Here is a 24,201-nt window from a genome sequence, read left to right on the forward strand (position 1 = left end):
GATTGAGTACTGGAGGAATGACTGCTAAAAATTCAGCTTTGCCATCACAGGAATCAATTGCAGGAATCAATCTGAAATGCTGTTAAAACTGTAGCCGTTTATGGTTTTAATATATTGGTTAAAACAGTAGACGTTTACAATTTTAATATATTTTAAATACGTTAAAATAGTGAACGGCTACTGTTTTAACAGCATTTCAGATCAAAAACTGGAAACACAGTCTTAGTGAGCATAAGAGACTTCTTTTAAAAACATTATTTAATCTTACCAACCCCAAAATTTTGAACTGTAGTACATTTCAAGAACCAGCTATTGCATTTCCACCATTCTTAACGACCTTTATGGTCACATGGGTAACAGAAACATCCAATTTTATCCCCCATGTTATCCCAAAACTAGTCTTAAGGAAACTAAGATCTATGATGAGGTGATAACATAGTGTTCTAAAGCTTTTCTGTTATTGCTCCATTTTTTTTGCAGATGATACTTAATTTTTCACTTACACCACAACCAGGACATGCGGATTCCCTATGCAGAAAACCCACTGAGTTTTTCTGGGGAAAAAAAAGACACAAACCATCAACTGAAATGGTGATGGAACTTGCGTTTATTGAATGGCATCATTGATAATTTGCTATAATTTTTAATTGTATAACTCAGAAAGGTATCTCCATAGTATAAGTTAATCAATCGTGATTCATGAAACACATTCATGCAAATTCTCTCTATCTCAAAGCAACACACTGAAGAGAGATGACCAAAAGGAGACGTCTTTCCTCATATCTTGTTGGTATTAAGAGCAGAGAGTCTTTTGAATTCTCCACAGATGGAAAAATCTGGAATATACTGCAGAGTATGTTCCTGTTATTTCACCCAAACAACAGCATGCAATGGTTCTGCAGTGTGCATGGTCCAAATAAAGCACTTCCTTTAAGTGAAATCGCAAATAACACTGGCTAGTGTGCACTAGGACATTTTTCTCTTCCGTTGATGTGACAATCTTCATGGATGTTCGGGTTTTAATCCCAGCACAGGACAGAAAAAAACACCAATGACTAGAGCAAGCATGAAGAAACACTCTTTGATAGCACCTTAGTCATTTAAACTCCACGTCAGATTACCAGTCTTTGAACACATGCTGTGGACACTCAGGAGTAGCTGTACTGCATAAAAATAACATCCTAGAGAACATTTACAACCCCCACACATGCTGCTTCAACACACGTTATTGGTTCCTGCTGCTTTATCCCCCTTGGTGTGTGTCAGATTTTTGAGAAGCTTTCATGTTCTCTTCGACCATCATTCAGCTTCCTCAAGCGTTCTTTGAACTGTAAAGTTTACATACAGATCAGAATGGTGCATTTTCAGCCTGAGACTGAGACAAATGCAACTAAGTTAGTCCTATTTTCATCCATTAATCTTTTTTTGTTGTTTTTAGGAACAAAAATATAACTTTGTTTTTTCCAAAAGTACTGCTTACATTATCTTTTGCAAAACACAATAAACAGAAGCGGACGAGCATTTCCAAATGCATGCCGCTGCTCCGGGATCCGGTTACAAATATATTTAGCAGACGAGTGCCACGGATGGATTGACCCAATCAGAGAAAGTAGGCGGGGCCAAGATGATTGTATGATTGACATCAAACTGTAGCAGCAAGGTTAGTCACTTTAGCTCTGTGTAGAGATTCAATTTAGAATATTTTTTCTTCTGCACAGAACCACCACGTTTTTGTGCATATGACTATTATTATTTTTATTTGAGATAAATACAAATTTTAGCACACATAAATTGACTGCACAAGTTGATATAAAAGTCTGTCCCAAACACCAGCTAATTGAGTAATAAGTGCATTTGGGACTTTTGAAACATTTTAGGTTTTTGTAAGTTTCAATAAAGCTATTTTGTCCAGATTCTGATATTGTGATGTTGGTCAAAAATGTACGTTTTGGAAGTGATATTCAATTTAAATAAATAGCATCTACTGTAATGTGGTTGTATTATTGAACATGATAGTGGCGTTGACAGGAGGGTAGAGCCTGTGGAAGCTTTGTTGTGATGGCAGCAATTATTATTTTAAGGCATATGAGGTGTGTTCATCTGTCCAACACACTTCATTAATGACAACTCGCCCACACGCACACTGTGTGTGTGTGTATGTGTGTGTATATAAATGTCAGAGGTTCTCCTCATTAGAGGTATTTCGTAGCTGCTGCAGTCACTTGGCTGAATAATGAACACATCCATCCATATTGTTCGGTTGAGTTTGTTGCGTTTAATGAGATGCACAGTCCAACACTGATGACTCAGAGAGTGACTGTGATGATGATGATGATGCTGAGGATGAAGATCACCTAAAGGAATGAAGTCTCAATTATCTTGTTTTAGTCTTTGACTCAAGTGGATCTTTCTTTGCCTTTTGCGATGAAGTTGATGGGTGGGTTTTGCTCTTTTTGGGGGTGGAATCCTGAGGTTTGGATTTGGACTGCGGTGGGCAAGGAGGTTTGGGCTGTCGTTGCGTTTCATTGGCTGCAGGCTGTCGGCGAATGCGCTGAGGCGAAGGGCTGTCGGTGCGAGAGGTGGAGTAGCTCCGAGGGGAAGTGCTGATGCTTCGGGTGGCATTAACAGCTGAGGTACGAGTAACGGTACGTGTGGCGGTCCGACTTCCCTGTGATTGGGAAGGGCCTGAAGATGGAGGACGGGGTGGAAGTGTTTGAGAGGGACGGAGCTGAGGTTTAGGCAGCTGCTGATGGATATTTGTGTGTAGACTTGCAGACTTTTGAATCCTGGGATTGACAGAACTGTTGGTTCTGTTGGCGAGAGGAAACAATGAGTCACATCAATCAATGGTATTATAGGACAGTCTGCATAATTTTCTTTATATAGTTTGTCAGTAATGGTGGCAAGCAAAATCTGAGGTAGACCATTCAATGTCAAAAATTTGACGATGAACACCCAATTGTTCACCATACATCACTTGAACTAAAAACAAAATTGATTTGGTTTAGTGCTCTTATCAAATCACAAAAGGTTGCAATTTAATAAAATAATGATAGAGTCTATTGCTGCATGCTTCAGAGTGAAGTGCAGCACTGTGTTTGTTTACACACAAAGGGTCAAGGGCCTTAGGATATTTTCAGTATCTCAAAATGAAGCGGTTCACAGAAAATGTGGCACACTCTATTACAATATTATGAAGCGGTTCACAGAAAATGTGGCACACTCTATTACAATATTATGGTATTACAATAGTAATGTATTTCTGTTGTAGAGATATTAATATCAAGATATAATATATTATTATTATTATTATTAAGTATATCCAAACTTTTAATCTTACTAAAGATTCAAATAAAAAAATAAAAACAAAAAAATCAAAACAAAAAAAAGCATAAATTCAGTGTGTCCAAACTTTGACTCGTAGTGTAGATTCAGATGAATAACATTTAAGTTGAAATTCTGCTCTACCCACCTATATTGAATGAAAGACACAGATCTCTGGGTTTGTGGAAGGGTCGTGCCGCCCAGTTGGTCAGATGACCCCCTGATAGGTGTGATTGGACGAGGGATCCTGCTCCTAATTTTCCCATCTGCTCCTTTCTCTCCTCTCGCCGAGTCGTCTGATTGGTGGATTTCATCTTCAGATGCAGTGGTTGAGAGTGTCGGGGAGTGCGAGGAGGCTGAGCGAGAGCGAATCAGGTGGGTTTGTTTGCGCTCCAGGACGAGACGAGCCAGCTGCTGTTGTCGGCTTTTGCGAGTTCGCTGAAACTGCTCTTGACTCGTCTGTGATGACTTGTCTGATCCTGTTTCCTCTTCTGACATAAGCACAGGGATACGGCTCCGCCTCTGTGGGAGTGGCTTTCTATCAGGTGACTCCGCCTCTGGTGGAGACATATCCTTCTCATCCTCCACCTCTGCATCCCTGTTTTGTTCAGGTGTTAGTGATGGACTTTCTTCTTGCTCCTGTTCCTTTTGCTGGTCTATTCCTGGTGAGACACCCTCTAGTCTGACTTCCAGTTTGGCTTCTTTGAAGACTTCTTCTTCCTCAATAACTGTACTCTCTGGCTGGTCATGTGACTCGGCTAAAAACAAAGCCACTGTTTCTTCTCTGTTACTCTCCTTTACTTTTTCTTCTTCCTCTCCTCTTTCTAATGTAATCCCCTCACTTTCCTTTTGCTCTCGTTCACTGACCTGTTCCCTCTCCTCTTTCTTTCCACCTGTCTCCTCACGCTCAGTAGACATCAGCTCATCCAGTACAGGCAGACGGTGTCTGGCTGTCATGACATTGAGATGAGTTGTCTCAGCAATGTGGATGAAAGTGCGTTCCACCTTGGTGAACGGCGGTGAGGAAGAACCGCTGGTGATCACAGCTGCAGATGTCATGACAATAGGCCTGGGCTCCGACCTAATGACGGAGGAAAGAATCCCTGGTTCAGATTCATCCGGCACGGGTCGCTCACCCTGCGGTGTCAATGCGGCAAGAGTTCCCTGCCCGTCACCAGGCGAAAACTGCCCATTACCAGCAGACACAAGCACCAGTGTGCGTGAGCCCTCTTCCTGCTCGTGGTCCCGGTGGGCTGGGGCGAGTAGGGTGGATGCAGCACCCTCTGGACTTCCCTCACTACTGCGAGGGCTTCCATCACTGCCTGAGCCAGTCTTCACACCCTCCTCTCTCAGATCGTCAAACATCAACACACCAGACACAAAGTCTACTCGCTTCAGACGCATCTGAGAGGACGAAGGCAAAGGTTCAGCCACTGCAGCCTCCTGTAGCAATGCAAGAAAAAAAATTGTGAATTAATGGTGAAAGAGTTGGAGATGTTTAACTAAATTTGTTCTGTGAACTTTCATATAAAAACCAGCACAGCATGTGTTAAAAAACTGAAATTAAGTTAAAGTAATTTTATTATAATATACTATATATACTATACTATATAAACTACTTTTATAAGCAATATATATATATATTTAATATTAATATATAAATTACTATTAATATATAAAGTGTGTGTGTGTGTGTGTCTGTGTGTATATATATATAAATTACTTTTACTTTTTATATATTGTATTATATATAAAAACGTATATATGTATAATCATAAGTAAGTCATAACTTTAAAAAAAAATTATGGCTACACAACAAGACTTTGAAAGGAATAATTTAAAAAAAAAATCCCAATTGTGAGAGAAAACTCCACTCTTTAGTCATTTTTTAGATTATTTACTTGTGATTTGGTTGTATACAAGCTTTGCAGGATTGTCTTTTTAGAATGACATACATGGTTAAAAAGGCACAAAAGTCCATTTTACAGTGTAATATTTTCTCAGTTTTTTTTTTTAAATGATTTAGCCCATTTGTGATTTCAAGTGTAGACTCAAAGACAGTGCTCAGCCAACAGTATGTACAGCAGTGGACACACACGAGTGATGAGAAAGAGGAATGTGTTAGTACAACAGCATGTATAGCTATCTGTCCAAAGAGTTACAATTTTACAAAAGCCTAAAAATACATGCTTGTACCTATTACAAGTGTACTATACAGTCCCTATAGTGTTTATTGCACTAGCTATTTTGTGAAAGACTCTTGCTGTTGAAGGTTGACCCTGATTCACACATGTAATGCTTCTATGAGCAGGTCTGGGATCAGCTGATGAGTAAAATTTTTCAGCAATACAAAGTTCAGCGTAAGATATAAATTTTGACTGATAAAATTCATTCAAATTGATTCATAACAATACTGATCTGTGAGAAGCCACCTACATGGTTTTAGATTTTTCTCAATACATTATTAAATACATAAAAGAATACATATTAACTTTTTTTTATACAAACAGATGTTGTTAAACACTGCTGTACATTGCTCAGAGCTCAAGGTTTTTCTCTGTTTTGACAAGCTCAAGTTTGACCCAGTTAGAGACAGAGAATGTGAGAGGTCATGAATGTTAAATTGCATGAAGCTGAAAAGCCGTTTGGCTTGAGTGAATATTGAATTTAGCGTAAAATATGGTACTACATGGAACACCAATTAGATTTAGAAGTAATGGACAACATTATTTACAGTCTCTCAGTAAAGCAGAGAAGACATGTGTGAAACTTCCACTAACCTTCCTCAAACTATCTGAACATTACATCACATTATACACACCGGCACTGTTTAAATCTTCACCAGCTTGGAAACACTACATTTCCTAGGAAATTATTTTCTTCATAAGAAATTTTCAGAATTTAAATAACATGCCAATAACAAGATATTTGTCTTTTCCAGATTTGAATGTGATAGAATGTGGATATTCACTAATTTTCAAAATTCTGGGGTCAGTAAGATATATGTTTTAAAGAAATTAATATTTTTATTTAACAAGGATGTATTCAATTGGTTAGAAATGACGGTAAATGCATTTCTAATGTTACAAAAGGTTTCTATTTAAATGCTGCTTGTTTGTTTCTTTTGTTTACTTTCTATTCATCCAAAAATCACAGATGCATGCAACTCTTTTTAAAATAATAGAAATAAGAAGAAAAAATCTTGAGGGCCAAATCAAAATAATTTCAACTTTGCCATTACAGGAATAAATAACAATTTACAGTATATTCAAATAGAATTTTTTTTTTAAATTGTAATAATATTTTACAATATTATTGTTTTTATTGTTTTTCATTAAAACACACACACACACACACACACACAAAAATCACAGACCCCAAAATTTTGTACTGTAGTGTATCTGATATGAAGAAATATATTTGCTTACTATTATCCTGCGTAACCAAAAAAGGCTGAGCTTTTGTGTCTCTATGTATAGTACTCTGTGCTCATCTTCTCCATTAGGAAGACATTTGGAATAGCTGTCTCACACATTTCAGACTACAGACTCTTCTGAACACACACATTACAGTACACTGGTTATCCCAGATAAACAGTGATTGGTGTAAATTGCATTAAAACACCCAAAGCAGCACAGACACCAGAAGCCAACTGCTAAGAACACTGAGTTCAAAACCAGTATGAAATACTGTATTTTTGTATTCATACATATGCATTTTGACCACCCAGAGTTTTTTGCAGTTGGCTCAGCGAGGCAAATAATAGTTTAAGAAGAAACTCTGCATCTTCAGAAAGATTCGCATATGCACTGATATCCAGCATTGAGTCATATAGCATTTTTACAGCATGAATTTCAAGTGAAACAATACACCGATAAACAATCAATCTTCATTTCCTCCCACAGATATGTATATATCTAAAATTAACTGAGGCTGGAGGAATTTACAATACAGATAATGTAAAGATTTTATTGTGTTAATGCTACTTTATGTTTCATAGGAAGTATCTAACACTCTGTTTTAACCAGGCACAACCAAAGTGTCTGTCCATTAAAATGTGACACAATCAGCCAATCAGAGGCAGTGTTGTAATTAAGTAAAACTAAAACTATTAAAAATACCTTTCATTAATTGAAATTAAGCTAAAATAAAACACAATATAAAAGTTAGATGAGAAACTTCAATTTAAATAAAAGTTAGAAGTGTCACCTTGACAAATAAAAAAGGTTTAAAGTACAAAAGAGTTTGAAGTACTAAAATTGCTAAAACTGGAATAAAAATAAAGCTAAAATTTAAATATATTTAAAAAAGCGAATTCAAAATACTAATTTTTACTACAATAAGTATATAAATACTAAAATAACACTGATCAGAGCATAGGATGTCTAATGTACAGTTTTGGGTTAAGCCTAATTTTGAACTAGAAATAAAAACGATGTATTTGACAAAATGTTGTATTGTGGCTACTGCTGGTTAGCACAAAACACTTGTCAGTTTATGGCGTTATGCCTGGTTATGACACAATGTGTGATCTACTTTCTATGACAACAATGCTGCACTTCTGCAAAAGCTTATTTAAGTGAAGTGACGTGACATGCAGCCAAGTATGGTGACCCATACTCAGAATTCGTGCTCTGCATTTAACTCATCCAAAGTGCACACACACACAGCAGTGAACACACACACACCGTGAACACACACCCGGAGCAGTGGGTAGCCATTTAGGCTGCAGCGCCCAGGGAGCAGCTGGGGATTCGGTGCCTTGCTCAAGGGCACCTCATTGCCGGTCCAAGACTCGAATCCACAACCCTAGGGTTAGGAGTCAAACTCTCTAACCACTAGGCCACAACTTCCCCTGTATAATACATTGATTTATGTGAGACTATTATGACTTTATACACTGAAGTAGCATGACAAGTCTATGGCCAGGAACAAAAAACGGCAACATTCATTTGCTGAATGATAAACTATAGTTAAGTTCAACTATCTGCATATGTGTATCGAACCACTAATGTGTGACAAAACCAAAGAAAGAGGCTCAGTCTTCCTTTTACACACCTATTGCCTTAAGCTCTATTGCACTTCATTTATTTAATATATCTCTATTCCAAAACTTTCATCGATTCTCAACTCCGTATTAGTCAAACTTCTTGACATCGAGGATGTCGTGTTTATGACTTTCTTGCCCTCAGATAAGCATAGCTTAAGTTCACATGGAACCTAATATCATCTGAAAGCAATATGCATATGTTTCTGTAATGCTAAAGGATACTAGTTATGGTGGAGAAAAGAAAATCTTTAAATATCTTTTTATAGCTAATCTGGAAGACAAAAGTGTTATCACGATTAATCTCCATGGCCAAAAGTATGAGATCACACACCAACCCCACATTCATTTGTTAAGTGTTTAGTTTTTTTTGTTTTTTAAACCAAGGCCATTCACCTAAAAATGTCTAAGGAGGCTGTATGGCTGTATAGTTGATTTTCTGCACCTGTTAGTTAAGGATGTAGCTTAAACAGGCAATTTCATTCAATAGAAATGTGTCTACATACTTTCAGCCGTGCAGAGCATTTAATATAAGCCTAATACTCGCACCTCTCCATCTTTGTTTACTCATTTTCTCTTCTATACAGTGAAAATACTCTCCTTGAAATGCCAGAGGATCCAAGCAACTAGATTATTTTACAGGTCCAACCCTGTGAGGATACACACACTGTATGTGGGTAATGTAATGCTTTCTCTCAGCAACGAAAGAAGGCTATAAGAATCTATATAAAGAGATCCATCAGTTCATATTCTGTCATGTTTGCTTAGGAAAGCCATATATCCCGCCTGGAGGTGTGCGTTGTGGTGTTTGACAGATTCTCTATGTGCTGAGATCGTATTAATGCAAATAGACTGTGCAAAAAAATAGCTTAGCAAGCACTCACTGTCCTTCTAGTGTCCTCTACTAACACTCAGCAGGTGAACGCATACTTTTGAGTATCTGCTTTAGGCTGACATTCATTGTAATTCAATGACATTCAACCCAGAAAAACATAATCACAATATCCAGTCTGCATCACAACTCTCCTCGTACACAGAAGATGATGGAATCTAAGAAGCCTAAGCAACAACAAAACAAAAAAATTATATTCTCGTCACTTTAGTCAAAGTGCCTGTCCCGCCAGACAACAGCAGGTCTGCATGAAAAATCCTTGATGGAGGTAAAATGTGTTTTTCTCTTTGTGTTTTTCTGTTTTACAAAAACTGTATTGTACAGTGTCTCTACGAGTAAATACATCATAGTACAGAATTGCTTTGTTTTGGAGAACACAATATAATTTATCTTTCTCCAATCGTCCCAAGTGCTTAAAGGGAAAATTCATCCAAAAATGACAATTCTGTCATCATGTCATTCCAAATCTGTATGAATTTCTTTCTTCTGTGGAACATAAAAGAAGATATTTTAAAGAGCTGTTTTTGGGACAAAAGACAAATCATAAGGGATAAAATAACATGAGGGTGAGTGATGACAGAATTAGAATTTTTAGATTAACTATCCCTTTAATTTCAAATATCCAATTAAAAAAAATCACTTTAGCTGGAGAGTGTCTCATATCTCACTTACACACACGCATGCACACACACCCACACACACATACACAAATCTCACAATCACAGACCAAGTTTATTGCCCGTACTAAACTTTGTTCATCTATGGGCAAAAAAAGTGGGCACCCCTTCTATATTAAATGGCATCACACATGTGCCTGTGTGTGTGCTGATGGTGGGGGAATCATGTCTTGTTCATAAGTTTGGCCAGCATTTGCTGTATGTGTAGGCGTGGGAGGTTTAGTACTGAATGCCGGGCTCTGGGGTTGCCTGGCATAAGGGGCATGTGTCTGCGATGGGCGTGGCGGTGGGCGGGGCTGCTTTCAGCCGAGCGGCTGCGCTGAATGGTCGCTCCCCCAAGGGCGGGGTCATGTGGGAAGGTCTCCGTGTCCATGGTAGCGGAGGAAAACATGTACGACGCCAGTCTTCTCAAATGGGCGGGCCTCGGGAATGAGTGATGTGGGTGTGGCCTGTCCTCCTCCAACTGAAAAAGACCAATAAGAGCGGAGGAAAAGAGGAATCAGGCTGAGAAAAAACGTAAACGCGAAGTACTGAAAAAAGTGTGTTTTTTGTCTAAGATTGTGTGTGATGCACACACAAAAACACACCAATAAAAAACAAGAGATAAACGAAACATTGTATCAAATGGGTGGTACAAACACATAGATGTGCTGTAACTCGTTCAGAGGACAAGACCAGCCCACATCTGTCTGAATGCTAAAGACAGGCTTGTTTATGCTTACGTACGGGTGAATGTATGCTTTATATGTTGTGAAGGAGCCAAAGTGTGCACACAGACCCCTGTATGACCAATGAGCAAACTAAGCTTGGCTGTGAATTGTTGAGCGTGATGCGCACACACAAACACACACACACAACCACAGAACCCTAAAACATGCAGCTCAACACAAATGCACAAGATTACATAACACACATACCGTACATCAAGGGTGTACACAAAGACTCACATACAAACAATCATAATCAAATTACATTACAATACAATCAAACAAATAAATATACCTTCCTTTCACTTACTATTTAATTAATTAAACAAAAATAATCAGCAAATAACAAAAAATAACTATTATAATACAGTATATCATAACACTGCAGCCTTAACACAACCTAAACACACACAGAGATAATAAAGCACCTAGCACAGTAATTTTCAAGATGCCAGAAATTCCTTAACAGAATCTTAATGCATTAGGTATCATAAACAACAATACTCTTACTCTGTTTATTAATCTAGCTTTTGTTCATTGCTAATTTTTGTTCCTTCATAATACATTAAATAATACAACATGAAATGTAAAAGTACACTACCGTTGGAAAGAAATTAATTATTTTATTCAGCGATTTATTATTTCTTCAGCACTAAATCGGCATATTAGAATGATTTCTAAAGGATCATGTGACGCTGAAGACTGGAGTAATGGCTGCTGAAAATTCAGCTTTGCATCACAAGAATAAATTAAATTTTAAAATAATAAAAGAGAAAACAGATAAAAACAGTTGTAATATTACTGGTTTTACTTTTCAAACCTTTGAATTGTAGTATATGTACAAATTAACATTAAACTTGATTAATAAATTCTGAACCTAATGCATTTCATAATGTTACTCCTTGTTGGAAAGTCTATCATTAGAACTTGCCTGGAAATTCTTTTACACCAGAAAATGTCATATATGTATTTATTCATACAGATGAAAAAAAAAAAAAAAAAGTAAACTGTTAATCTGTGTTTGTTATTTCGAATTTATTATTTAAGCTTTTTTATTCTAAAAAGGCCTAATTAATAAGTAAATAATAAATAAAAGTAAATAATAATTTGCTCTTCCTTTGAAATGGCAATCTTTTTATCTAGCTTATCTAGTTTTTCACTCAGATATGTCACAATACAGAAATAAAATTAATTGCCTACTAAAATTCACACTAACTTTGATAATAACAATGGACTTGCAGACCACTGGTGTGTGATAATGGGATAAAATGTAATAAATTATATTTCAAAATAGACTTCTGTTATGATTTTAGCTAAACATCGTCAAACATATCAAGGTGATCAGGAGAACCCATACACACATCCACACATACACACTCAGGTGTGCCTTACCGGTCCATTAGGTCCGAACGGCTCTGACTCCCTCCTTGTTGGGCAGGTATGAGGCAACGAGTGACAAGGTGAATGGGCAGGGCTTGGTCCCGCCCCCTCCTCCTCTGCTACAATCAGCATCCCACGTTGTGTCTTGGGTCGTACCACAGCCTCAGCTCCACCCATCCTGTGCATATGTCCTCTCCTTCTCCTCTCCTCGTGGTCCTCAAGGGGGCGTAATTCCTCTGGTTCCTCATCCGTGGTGCCTGAGGTTGTGGGCTCTGCCCCAGGATGGAAGTCTTTCAACTCTGTTTCTTTATCAATCATCACCCACTCCCTGCTGTCGAAGTCCTCTTCCTCTGCCAGTGGGACTGAGCGGATGAAGGCATTGCTGTGGGCTTCCTGGTCGCCGTCTGCAGAGACATCATGGTGGCCACCGGCCAGTCGTTCTCCCTGCCCAGCTTCTAAAGAGAGCATTTGAGCAGGCTGGGAAGAGTAGATGTGCCTGGATGGAGAACCCAGCATGTCCAAACGAGAGCTGCCACAAAACACACAAAGGCTAAGACAGAATCAACTGGACAACAACACATTTAACTACAGACTTTAAATTGTAGGAACATTACCCTTCAAATGTATGGGGTCAGTACATTCTTTAAATATGCATATTTTTGTTCATTGATCAAGGATGATTAAATCAAAAGTGACAGTAAAGGCATTTATAATGTTACAAAAAAAATATTTTCCACTAAATGCCTTTCTGAAAAATATAAAGCAGCACAACTGTCTTCAACATTGATAACAATAAGAAATGTTTCTTGAGTACCAAATCTGCATATTATAATGATTTCTGAAGAATCATGTGACTTTTTTTTTTACATTTAATAATTAGCTTAGAAATTAATAAATATGGTCGTTGTTTATTATATTAAGTATTGTAATTTTTTTATGCTTATAATTACTTCATAACTTTACTATAACTATAATTACTTTATTAATTTATAATCACTAATAATCCCAGTCTGACTAATAGTCCTATGAGATAATTTAATAATTATTTAATTAATGAAAGATTAGACAATCATAAATTTCAACAAAAATGGTTAGGTCAAGATCATGCAACATTACATCCAAGAAAAATCTTAGTCTTTAATTTTAATCTGTTCCAAAAAATAAAAGGTTTCTTAAACATGCCAAGCCCTTTTGATCATAAAAATGCCAAATGTTACCATACTAAGAACAGTATGCACTTTACTTTCAATTAAATTCACAGAAGCCATCCAAAATGCAAGAGCAAAATTTTGTAGTACCAAACACAAACTTTACATGTTTTCTGATCAGAAAGCCACTTTTGCATGCTTTCCTCACTAACAAGACACATGCGGTCAAATGACCTTTAGAAAAGCTAAATGTCAGCCAGAAGTACAGAGCGATACATTTTCAAGCACACACTCTCCTCACCGTTTATCTGCGGCATCTCCTCTATCCTCTGCAGCAGACAAGTGGTCAGATTCTGGGCTGTTGACTCTCCGGTACCTTGGAGGGCGGGCCTGAGCATCTGCTTCTCCCCCCCTCGCCGGGGAAACAGACCTCCCTCCTCCTGCAGGCTCCTCCCCATCCTCTGCTGCTACTTGCGTCTGAGAAGACCAGCAGTATTAAACACTCAGCTGATCAAAAATCATGTTTTTATACTAATTAGACATTAAAATGTATGTGAATAATTTGGTATAATATATTAAAAATAATACCTTACTGATGCTGATCCTGAGTTTGTTACGGTTGAAGTCAGTTTCATCCCATCCTTCACCAGTAGGTGGGGCTGGAGGAGGTTCGCTTGGCCTGCTGGGTATCAAAGCAGGTGGAGCGTTCTCTTGGTCACTCAGGTGTTCGTCTTGCAGAACATCATCAGTGTTTTCCCTCGGTAATTCACCAGGTACCAGTGTCACATTCAACATCCTGAGAGAGACAATTCAAAGCCAAATCAGAATCACATCAGAGTCTTTTCAAAGTCACTCCAGGGTAATTTCAGAGTCCAGAATCCCATCCCACTGTGCAAATGATCGGATACTGTTATAAGAGCATGTGTACATATTCTTACCCCACAATGGCGGCAGTTTGCCGTGTGTTTTGTTGCTGTGGCGTGTGTGTGCTGGTGGGGAGGGCCGTATCTGTTCCAGATTTTTCCCAGTCATAAGGCTCGTTTTCTGTTATCACCCTCTCTTTCATGCTGTTCTCAAATACTGACATTAGCAACTAGACCAGAGAAATCACAAAGAAAGAAAATTAATAAAAAATTCACTCAACACTCAAAATAGTTGCATAAAATAAAAATAAATGTATTTATATATACACATATATATATAAAATCTTAAGTACAAGTACAAATATTTTTATGTTTCTAAAAGTCTTTTATGCACAGGAAGGTTTCATTTATTTAATTATAAAACAGTAAAAACCGTAATATTGTGACATAACTGCAATTTAAAATAGCTTTTTTCTGTTTTATTATATTGTAAAACAGCATTTATTTGAAATTAAACTCTTTTAATAATATTAAACATGTCTTTATTGTCACTTATGATTAAGTTAATACATTCTTGTTGAAAAATGAATGGTTTACCTGATAATCAGGTTTGGTGTGGTAATCTAAATCCAGCACATGGTCATAGAAGACATGAAACTCAGCAGGCATATGTCTCAACAACTGCCTGTGATCGTAGCGCTCTTTAATCTGTCCCACCTGCTCCTGTTCACCAGATGCACATTACAGACACAATTAACAGCAAAAACAACCCCAAAATATTTCAAACAAAAAGCTCTTAAGACAATGATTAATTCACTCATTTCAGTTCCATTATGTTCATAGTGACTGGCTAATGTGAGTGTGACACAAGTGTCTCACCTTATCTTTTATCTTACGCCATGGTAATTGTCCGACAGTAAACTCCACCAGCATATAAAACAATGACCACAAATCATCATGACGACCCATTTCCTGTTAAAAAGAGTAAAACATTTTAAAAACTGTGCTCTTGTTAAAAAAATTGCTCTTATGTTGGCGCCAACAGCCTCGTGGCAACTGCGCTCACAGTGACCCGAGTTCGATTCCCGTCTCGAGGTCCTTTACTGATCCCGCCCCTCTCTCTTCACCCAATGCTTTCCTGTCAGCTCTCTACTGTGCTGTCCCAGTAAAGGCAGAAAATGCCCATAAATATAAAAATAATAAAAAAAAAATTCTTAATGTAGCTAATTCTGACCAAGAATCACTCACTTAAGATTCATTAAAGCCAATAAATCAGAGTCAAACTGGCAAATGCAGCCAGCGTTCACCAAATTTTGTGCATGATACACTTTAGACAGTCAGTGAATGGATTGTGTGCAGTCTGTGGGCATCCTCATTGAAACTTACCTTGTTTTTATGAGCATTAATGGAAGCATAGCGTACTGTCCCTCTGAACCCAGCCACCGTCCTGGGCTAAAGCAGAACATTTAAAAGAGACTCATAATAAGGATTCATATCACTTTCATTTCAGACTTTAACTCTTAGGTTGAAATAAGTAAACACATAATCAAAACAAAGCAAACATGAGAGAGAAATATTAGGGAGGGTGGAGCGACAGGAATTCTGTATGTTTTAGAAAACTTTTATGATCTTTTTACTTTTTTGGGGATTCCAAGGCTGATTGAGCACAATTCATTTACACACACATACAGGGACACTCTTACATAGAGGAGGATGTACAGTAGGATGTAGGTATGGGACAGTATGGCATGGGTGTGAATGTGTCCAAAGGGGCCATGCTTCAGGATTTAGCGTTTAGGGCGCAACCATTAAGAGAAGAGTGGGTAATTTCTGAGAGCCTTCAGAGGGTAAGGAAGGAATCTTTTCAAGATTTTGGAAAACTCACAATATGACTGTCGCTATGGTAACAGGGACAAACATCTTTGGTGGGGGAGCATGCGATTCAACATGAGAGCCAAAACAGAACTGCAAAACAAAACTGAGAAAAGTGAAACATAAAAATGAATCAACACACAGATAATAAAAATCATCAGTAAAAAGCAAATAATAGAAAAATAATAAAATAAATAGGAATGCATGATACTTTGGTACCATATTTGTTATTCGCCATTATTAATTGCTGTCCTTTCCAATGTTTTTACATTACTTTTGTTGCTACTGTACATAATACTGACTTAAAGTCTTAAAGAATAATTAAATAACACTGTTATTAAATACTTTATATATTATATATTATATATAATAATATATATATATATTCAACTAAATATAAAAACTGCACATGCACAAAAATATATATACACACACACACACCTGGTCAGAATTTTTATATCAGTGCATAACTTTTGAAATAACTTTTGAAACATAAAACTTCACAACTAAATATAAAAACTGCACATGCACAAAATGGTAATGTGAAAAATGCTGCTCATTAGGCAATTTCCAATAAAAATAAATAAATAAATAAAACAAACAGAAATGGTAATTGAGAGAATATAAATAAGGAAAAAGACTGTATCATAAAATAAAGCAAAAGCAATACTTACAGGCCGCACTTCCCCATTCGTATTAGTGTACTGTCGTGCCAAACCAAAGTCCAGCATGAAACATTTCCTACAGGTAGACGGCAATCGCCCCATGGCAAAATTAGACTAAGGATAGGAGAGAAACCAGTATCAGCTGACAGGAGCCAGGTAATCAGATTGGGAAAGAGAAGAGAAGAGAAGAGATCATATCATCAATAGCAAGACATACAGGTTTAATGTCTCGGTGCAGGAAGCCCACAGAGTGAATAGCTTCAATGGACTCCAGAATCTGTTTCCCCAACCGTAGAGTCGTGCTCATACTGAACGTCCCTCTGGGCTGACTCCTCCTGAGATCAGCGAGATTCCTTCCCTACAGAAAGAGAGAATTAGATTTCACACACACATACAAACACACACACACACAAAAACATGCATAAAAACACAAATAAAAAATACGGTACCTGCAGCTGCATGACAACGTAATTGAACTTGTCATTTCTTCCACATCCAATAAATTTGCAAACATGATTCTTTCCTGCACAAGAAATGAAAGCAGTAATGTCATATATATTACTTGTAAGTCCCATTTATTACAGCTGACATTTTCCTTTCTGCATGGATATGTGAATACATACACTCTCACACATACAAAACACAAATTTCAGCAAGCAGTTAGAGACAGCGGTGGTGGCATTTGGAATTCCAGCACGTCCTTCATGAAGGTTATGAAGACATGAGAGAGCAAGAAAGCAGCAAAAAAGAGACGGAGAGAGAAAACAGTGTGGTAATCCCAATTCCCTTCAGTACTTCACGCTCATTACCTACTACAGCTGAGGCAAACTGCCTTGACAGGCATGAAAGTCACAGTGCATCTCTGTGTGTGTTTTATATGAGCACATCCACAAAAAAAAAAAAAAAGAAAAGATTATGATGGCCATATTAACAGATAAACTGTCACATATCTTTACACATACACCATCCTGCTTGCTGCCTCATTAAAATTAAGACAAATATGTACTGTACACTATCATTCAAAAGTTTGGAGTCAGTACATTTTTAGTCTCTTATGCTTATCAAAGCTACATTTATTTGATCAGAAATACAGTAAAAACAGTAATACTGTGAAATATTATTACAAATGAAAATAACTAATTATTTTAATATATATTTTAAAATAAAATGCATTACTGTAATGGGAAAGTTGAATTTTCAGCAGTCATTACTCCAGTCTTCAGTGTCACATGATCCTTCAGAAATTGTTCTAATATGTTGATCTTGGTGTCTCTTTTAATTAGTATAATCAATGTTTAAAACAGTTGTGCTGCTTAATAGGTTTATGGAAAAAATATTACATTTTTTCAGGATTCTTTGATTAATAGAAAGTTGAAAGAAACAGCATTTATATGAAATAGAAATCTTTTGTAGCATTATAAATATTGTCCCTTTTGATTACATTAATGCATCCTTGTTGGATAAAAGTAAAAAAATCTTACTGACCCCAAACTTTTGAATGGTAGTGTATCAGCATATACATAAACATAGTCCAAAATGAACTTGTCAATTGACACATGAGAGTGAAAATTAGCTTTGGCAAATGCATAAAACAATCTTGAAAACTGGCCAGTAACTTTAGAAGCAACAACATTAGCACATAATGTTTAAATTGAATTGTAAGAATGATAAAGGACACACAATATATCCACATCCACTCCATCTCCTCACCTTGTAGTTTCTTTAGCACAGCAACCTCCATCTTTAGCACTTGTTTTGGTTGTTGGGCAGATTCCACCTTAAGAGCCACATTCTCTCGTGTCAACAGGTCACAGGCCTCATAGATCTCCCCGAACCCTCCACCCCCAATCTTCTTCAGCTGAATATACAAACAATAGCAAGATCAGTCATGGCAGAGCATTGATTTAACCTGTGTGTCATCTATTCCACATGCTTTTGGCTCTGAGCTGGTTTTAAAAATAGTTATACTGTTAAAAATAGTTTTTTACAGCGATGACAAAAAAGAACCATTTTTGGATCTCCACGGGACCTTTCAGCGACCAGTCTTAATGTGAAGAACATTTTAATAATCTAAAGAACCTATTTTCAACATCTGTGCAATGGAAAGTTCTTCACTGAAACAGATGCCAATAAAGAGTCTTTAAGAGCATACTGTACATCATAAATAAACAGTCTAAAATCTGAGAAAGTCCCGTATTGCTAAACAGGACAAGTACATCAGCTAAATTCACAGAAACGCTTTTGAGGATTTTCTGGCTAGATTTGTTTGACATGCAATAAATTGTATGACAAAAACAGAACGGCTGAGTTACTTTAGCTGCTCTAATCACAGAACATATTACTTAACATGAAAGATTTAATTCAATTCCAAGCAATTCAGTTCTAGTAGCATGAACTAAGCATATTGATTAATCTTGGCTTAAACATGCTTTATCATATGAAAGAATTAAGTTTAAGCCAGTCACTGATGAGTCAGACTCTGTTTTAAGGACCGCTACTATCCCCATTAAAGATATTATTACAGTAAAACCACCACAAATCATTTCTAAGGACATCTGCTTGAAGGACTTGAAGGAGAAATGCTATGAACTGGCCCACAACCAAATGGATTGGGTGCATTTTGGAGAGAAGCCAGACTGAGTTGATTTGAAAGCATCTGTTGTCATATGTGGACAGTTTCGTCCTGTGCAATGAGGCTGCAAAGGCAACAGAAAATTTGGGCATCTTTATTCCACAAACACAATCCCACCTAAATATAGACACACACTTACCACTTTCCAGCGCTCTTTTACCAAGCAGTTGGAGGGCAGGATGTCGACCTGCTCCCCCGCCCCGTTCATGTTTTCGTCGCCTTGGACACCTGGCCCTACGCACTGCATCGGCTGGCCAGCACTTTACCAAACCCTGCCATTTACCTGCAACACAGTGTGCACACAACTGCTAACCTTGCATGCTATAATAAAAAATAATAGTGCATAGTGGGGTCAAAATATAATTATTTTCTTTAAGAATTGGTATGGTATGAATTGGAATTTGGTATGTTCTTCTTTTGCATGTATTTGATTAGTTACCATTAATTAGCATGAAATCATGATAACCATGAAAATCGTATTTTACATAACTTTTCTAGGTTTCATTTTTTCTTAACCTAAACTTTCTGAGTATCTCCAGGTTTAAATACAGTTTAAAAATCACAGATTTTCAGTCTGAACAAATATTACTTAAACAAGGAATTGCTGGATGCTGCAACAAGATTGAAATATTCTAAGACATCAAAAATGGACACCCCCTAAAAATAATAAACATTCAGGATAAAAACTCAAATGAAAATAAATAAGTATTTCAGGTTTTAAAATAATTATCCACAAACCAAATACAAGACAAGACAACAAAAACAGCATTGTTTCTATCAGAATGAAAAATACAATACAGACAGCAGAAGGAACAGACATATGTTTCTCTGGAGGTCAGTATCCAGGGCTGGGCTGTTTTCCATAATCAATGATCCCATTTTCAGGTCGTACAAGGGCATTAACTGTAAAAATCTGGCCAAAATGACATACATTTTTATTAATTTCAACAGGCATAAACCATTGTTGAACATATAATTCTGAAAATAATCAAAAATCATTTATGGTCTTAAAATTAGTCAAAGACCCTGAAAAGATCAAAAAGTAAGTAAATCATCTATTGCCTCTTTGAGATTTCTGTAATGTCTGCAGAGTATCAGGTATCCACTAGAGCCGGTCAGACACAGAGTCCTTGTCTGTCAGAACTGGACTACACCCTTAAGCATGCTCTCATAATGTTACAGTCACTTATCAACCTCAGTAAAACGGAAACATAAGAGATTATTTTTCACATGAGTGTCTACATTTGCAGGCTCTGTGTGTGCTTAAGTTAAATCCTTAATCTTTAAAAGAATTCAAACATTTCTTTCTATTTACAGTTACAAGAAAGCACAATCACTCTCACCTTCTAAAATGATTCTTCTCTCTAAGGAATGCAATGGGTTATAAATGGATCTAATTAATAAAACTGATGAAACACATTAAAAGACTCTCGCCTTAACACTTCTGTCACCTTCATCTGAGAGAGTTAATGCAGAGACACATATAGATATTTCAGAAGACTGCAGTGAATACCTACTCTCATTCTACACACTAAAAACCGGGAAAGCCCAAGGAAGGCATCTCAACATTCATAATTAAGCCATAAACTGCACTATTTTTGAATACAGTGCATAATGTTGAAATGTAATTGCTAATAGTAACAGGAAAATGCATTAAAATTCATATAAAACATTTATACAAAGAATGTATATTACAATGCTTCTCAAATCTATTTGCTCTCTTCTCATGTGTTTTTACTACAAACTAAATACTGATGAATTAACAAATGTAAAGTTTGAAATGAATGTGTAAAATATCCAGTGTTTCTTCCATTACTAAAGGGTTTTTTCACACTTTTGAAATCCAGGGCCCCCACCCAGACTCTCAACAAACTTAGGGGGTTAAATGTACAGTAAAAACTACTGATGCCATTTTGGTGGCTGCATTTTACTTCCCTAAATATGTCACTAAAGCATATATTGTTTACAGTAAACATCAAACTCCTCAAAAAAAAAGCTAAATAAAATGTAAATATTAAAAGAATAAACAAACTTTTTAAATTAATTTGACAAATTACAAAAAAAAGTTTTATAAGTAGATTCATACATTTAAATTTTCACTGATAAAAACAGAATTGTAACAAATATTTGTGATTTTAAGAATATAACCCTGTTTTATGTAATATACATTTCCGATGTATATGAGGTATAAAGCATAGCTAGTATTTATTTTTACAAAAAAAAAATACAGTAGGCTACAATAACACGACTGTCTATTAAAATATAAAAATATAAACCTGACTTTATTAGATCAAGTGCAGGGACCAAAGAATAAACCTCAGTCGCATCTTGCAACATGCTCTTCACCTGTTTGCATAGGAAAACTCGTACACTTTAACAAAATGATTATGAGATTCTGAATGCATAAAAAGCATTTGCTGAGAGCACTTCATTATTGTGACTTAACTAAATGTCAGGAGCTCAGGACTGCGTGGGCTCAGTCTCCTGACATCTTCAGCTTTCTCCGCAGTGCCAAAAGGATCCGTCTGAACGGACCCCACCCAAACATGCTCTGCTCCAATGAGCATCCCTGAAGGCTAAGCCCCGCCCCCAAACCATCTTTTGACCACCGTCCATTGGGGCAATGCCTAACAATCAGCAGAACATTCCCCTGCTCGAGCACGGAGCGAAAAGCACTTTGGGATATGTCGTTCTTCAATGAGACAACAGACATAAACGGCATTGGACATTGTCATCTTTAAAAAACTACAACTCCCAGTGATAGGCCACGTGAGTTGTTGACGTACACCTGCATTATGTGGCATGAAATGTAAATTATTCACGATTTTCCTTAAGCATGAATAATATATATAAAAATGGGCGAGTTTCTATCTTTGACTCCGGCCCAAGTGCCTTAATAGTTTGTCAAGACCGTGGCAGATTTGGTTTTCTATGGAAGCTTGCGGCTCGCGCCAGCGCAGCATCACTATTGACAAGGTGCCAACATACACGGGACAAGCGGATTGCTACGGCAGCGCTTTTGTTTAAAATAATAACTTGGCGAACAAAAACCTATTTACTAACCTGTTCTTCTGTCGACGGAGTAAAATCTCAAGGTGAGATTTTAAGGAGAGCCGCATAATTCCGTTGGCGCGACCGCTGCGCCCTTTTCCCTTGTTGATGCTGCACCATTTCCAGCCTCCTCTGCTCCTCCGCTCCTGCACTGATTCAGCATCGCTCGGATACTCCCACTATGCACTGCGCACATGCGTGACAGGAGACGGCTGTTGCGTAGCAACCTGAAAGGCGTGAATCCCCCTCATCTGCAGACTTCAGCCATTGAGGAAATTCCTTCAGAAACGTCCTATTAATAATACTACTCATAAACAAGACGAAGAAGAAGCAACCGTTGTTAAAGAATAAATAAATCTTATGAAATTATGTTAGTTGATGCACAATAGCACATTCTTTAACTTGCTATTGAAAGGTGATCCTTAAATAATGGCCTTTAGATTCCAGAAAATTAACTATAGGGCAAGACAAATGAGTTTGTGAGTGAGACAAATTAGTTTTGTGATTGATTGCGTCTTGAATACGAAGAGAAAAACAAATGTAGCGGTCTTTAATGATTGCCATCGGGTCCTTTGTCATTCTGAATGAAATCATCAGGTAATACTTCAACATCTAACTGATCTCAGCAAATACAAATTAATTAACGAAACATATTTATGATTATGTTAGTTAATGGGTTACACTGTTGATGGCACCTAGCTTTACTTCATAGCTTGACTTTGCTGGTTATGTGTGGTCTTTAGCTGGTTTAAGATGATCTAGCAACCGTGATCGAGCTTATATAGCATCTTGGATCAGCAACAAACTACCTACCGTGTTCCTAAAACCATCTTGTAAAGATGTTTGTTTTGTTATATATAACATTTTTCATTATTACTGTTTAGAAACTTTTGCTGATGTCGTTTCAGTTTACCTGAAATTATTAAACAATGCCTTGTTTAGAAAAGTCTATCATCATATACATATAATAAATATAAATATAAACATATAAATTACATTATAATATTGTTTCTATGTATTTTTTTGAGTTGTGACATTACACATTACAAAGTACACAAAGGATGAAGCCATTAAACTTCTGGCAGTTCTCCATCACAAAACTGTCCCACTTTTGCAGTTCACCCTAATATGTCTTATCTCTTTTCTCAAACAAGGTAAAGGCACAGACAGAATGAATGATAAAACGTCCCCTTCCTAACTGAACAAATTAAACTTTTACACATAGGCTATTGACTTCATTGTAGTCCTAGAACCTGAAGAAAATTAGCATTTTGGTTTCCTGTGGAATTTTCATTGTGTGGATGATAATGAATTTTGGTTTATAAAGTATATTGTTAACATTACTTGAAGAGACTTTCACATTTTGTTTTACAACATAAATGGCGCACAGTCGGACCTGAAATGCGAGTTTTGCAGCAGCTGTGTTTTCTCAACAAGTTTCTAAACAAAGTCTACGGTTGTCAAACAAGTAAATAAATGTGGTAGATGTAGTCTTTATTCAGTTGGCCTACAAATTAACGTCACGGCGGCGCAGCCGGTTACGCCCAAGTCACGTGATGCGACTTCTATTCACACGCGTGCTTCCTCCAACAGCGAGCTGTGGCCGAACGGAGGTGAACATGGCCGATGTGTCGGAGAGGACGTTACAGGTCGCTATAGTCGTTTCGTTTGCAGCTGGTTTTATCGCCGGCTGGCAGGCAAACAGGATGCGAAGAAGGTTCTTGGACTGGCGGAAAAAGAGGTTACAGGACAAGCTCGCAGAAACACCACAAAAAAACACACCTAACAAGACACAAACGTAACAACCAAACGCCGACCTGGTGAGACATGTGTCTTTCATAATGTCGTTATTGTACTTAGAGTAGAATAAATGGCTTTCGTTTGACGCTGAAACCAGTATAACAGCTCTTTCACTTTTTAGTGCCATGGTCATCAAAGTCTGA

General features: G+C 37.1%; 2 protein-coding genes across 3 annotated transcripts; one reads left to right on the forward strand and one right to left on the reverse strand.

Moving 5' to 3' along the window:
• Positions 1 to 584: 584 nt before the first annotated feature.
• Positions 585 to 22,444, reverse strand: ttbk1b (tau tubulin kinase 1b). Of its 2 annotated transcripts, XM_042742185.1 has the most exons (15): positions 22,271 to 22,444; positions 19,347 to 19,490; positions 18,286 to 18,433; positions 17,025 to 17,098; positions 16,793 to 16,933; positions 16,585 to 16,689; positions 15,425 to 15,490; positions 14,918 to 15,010; positions 14,636 to 14,761; positions 14,114 to 14,268; positions 13,764 to 13,971; positions 13,477 to 13,652; positions 12,040 to 12,556; positions 3,473 to 4,767; positions 585 to 2,810 (listed from the first exon to the last, which is right to left on the reverse strand). In XM_042742185.1, the coding sequence occupies exons 2-15, from the start codon at positions 19,452 to 19,454 to the stop codon at positions 2,375 to 2,377; spliced, it is 3,648 nt and encodes a 1,215-aa protein (XP_042598119.1). In that variant the 5' UTR covers positions 19,455 to 19,490; positions 22,271 to 22,444; the 3' UTR covers positions 585 to 2,374. The 2 variants fall into 2 exon arrangements, with proteins under 2 accessions (XP_042598119.1, XP_042598120.1); XM_042742186.1 differs by lacking the exons at positions 16,585 to 16,689; positions 16,793 to 16,933; positions 17,025 to 17,098; ... (1 more) ...; positions 19,347 to 19,490; positions 22,271 to 22,444 and adding an exon at positions 15,924 to 15,981.
• A 1,365-nt stretch (positions 22,445 to 23,809) lies between these two features.
• On the forward strand, positions 23,810 to 24,201 carry LOC122140251 (mitoregulin-like). The gene is made up of 2 exons (XM_042743109.1): positions 23,810 to 24,056; positions 24,180 to 24,201. Exons 1-2 carry the CDS (start codon positions 23,815 to 23,817, stop codon positions 24,199 to 24,201), a joined length of 264 nt encoding a protein of 87 aa, XP_042599043.1. The 5' UTR covers positions 23,810 to 23,814.

Source organism: Cyprinus carpio, chromosome B17 (genome assembly GCF_018340385.1).
Source record: "Cyprinus carpio isolate SPL01 chromosome B17, ASM1834038v1, whole genome shotgun sequence".
Taxonomy (NCBI): Eukaryota; Metazoa; Chordata; class Actinopteri; order Cypriniformes; family Cyprinidae; genus Cyprinus; species Cyprinus carpio.

What these genes read in the sequence shown, in the direction of transcription:
- ttbk1b (XM_042742185.1), bottom strand. Translation starts at nt 19,454, where the DNA reads ATGCAGTGCGTAGGGCCAGGTGTCCAAGGCGACGAAAACATGAACGGG. An exon ending in TTAATGCTCATAAAAACAAG is followed by an intron (nt 15,011 to 15,424) that starts GTAAGTTTCAAT and finishes TCTTTTTAACAG; the next exon opens with GAAATGGGTCGTCATGATGA. An exon ending in CAAACTGCCGCCATTGTGGG is followed by an intron (nt 13,972 to 14,113) that starts GTAAGAATATGT and finishes TGTCTCTCTCAG; the next exon opens with GATGTTGAATGTGACACTGG.
- LOC122140251 (XM_042743109.1), top strand. Translation starts at nt 23,815, where the DNA reads ATGCGACTTCTATTCACACGCGTGCTTCCTCCAACAGCGAGCTGTGGC. An exon ending in ACACCTAACAAGACACAAAC is followed by an intron (nt 24,057 to 24,179) that starts GTAACAACCAAA and finishes TTCACTTTTTAG; the next exon opens with TGCCATGGTCATCAAAGTCT.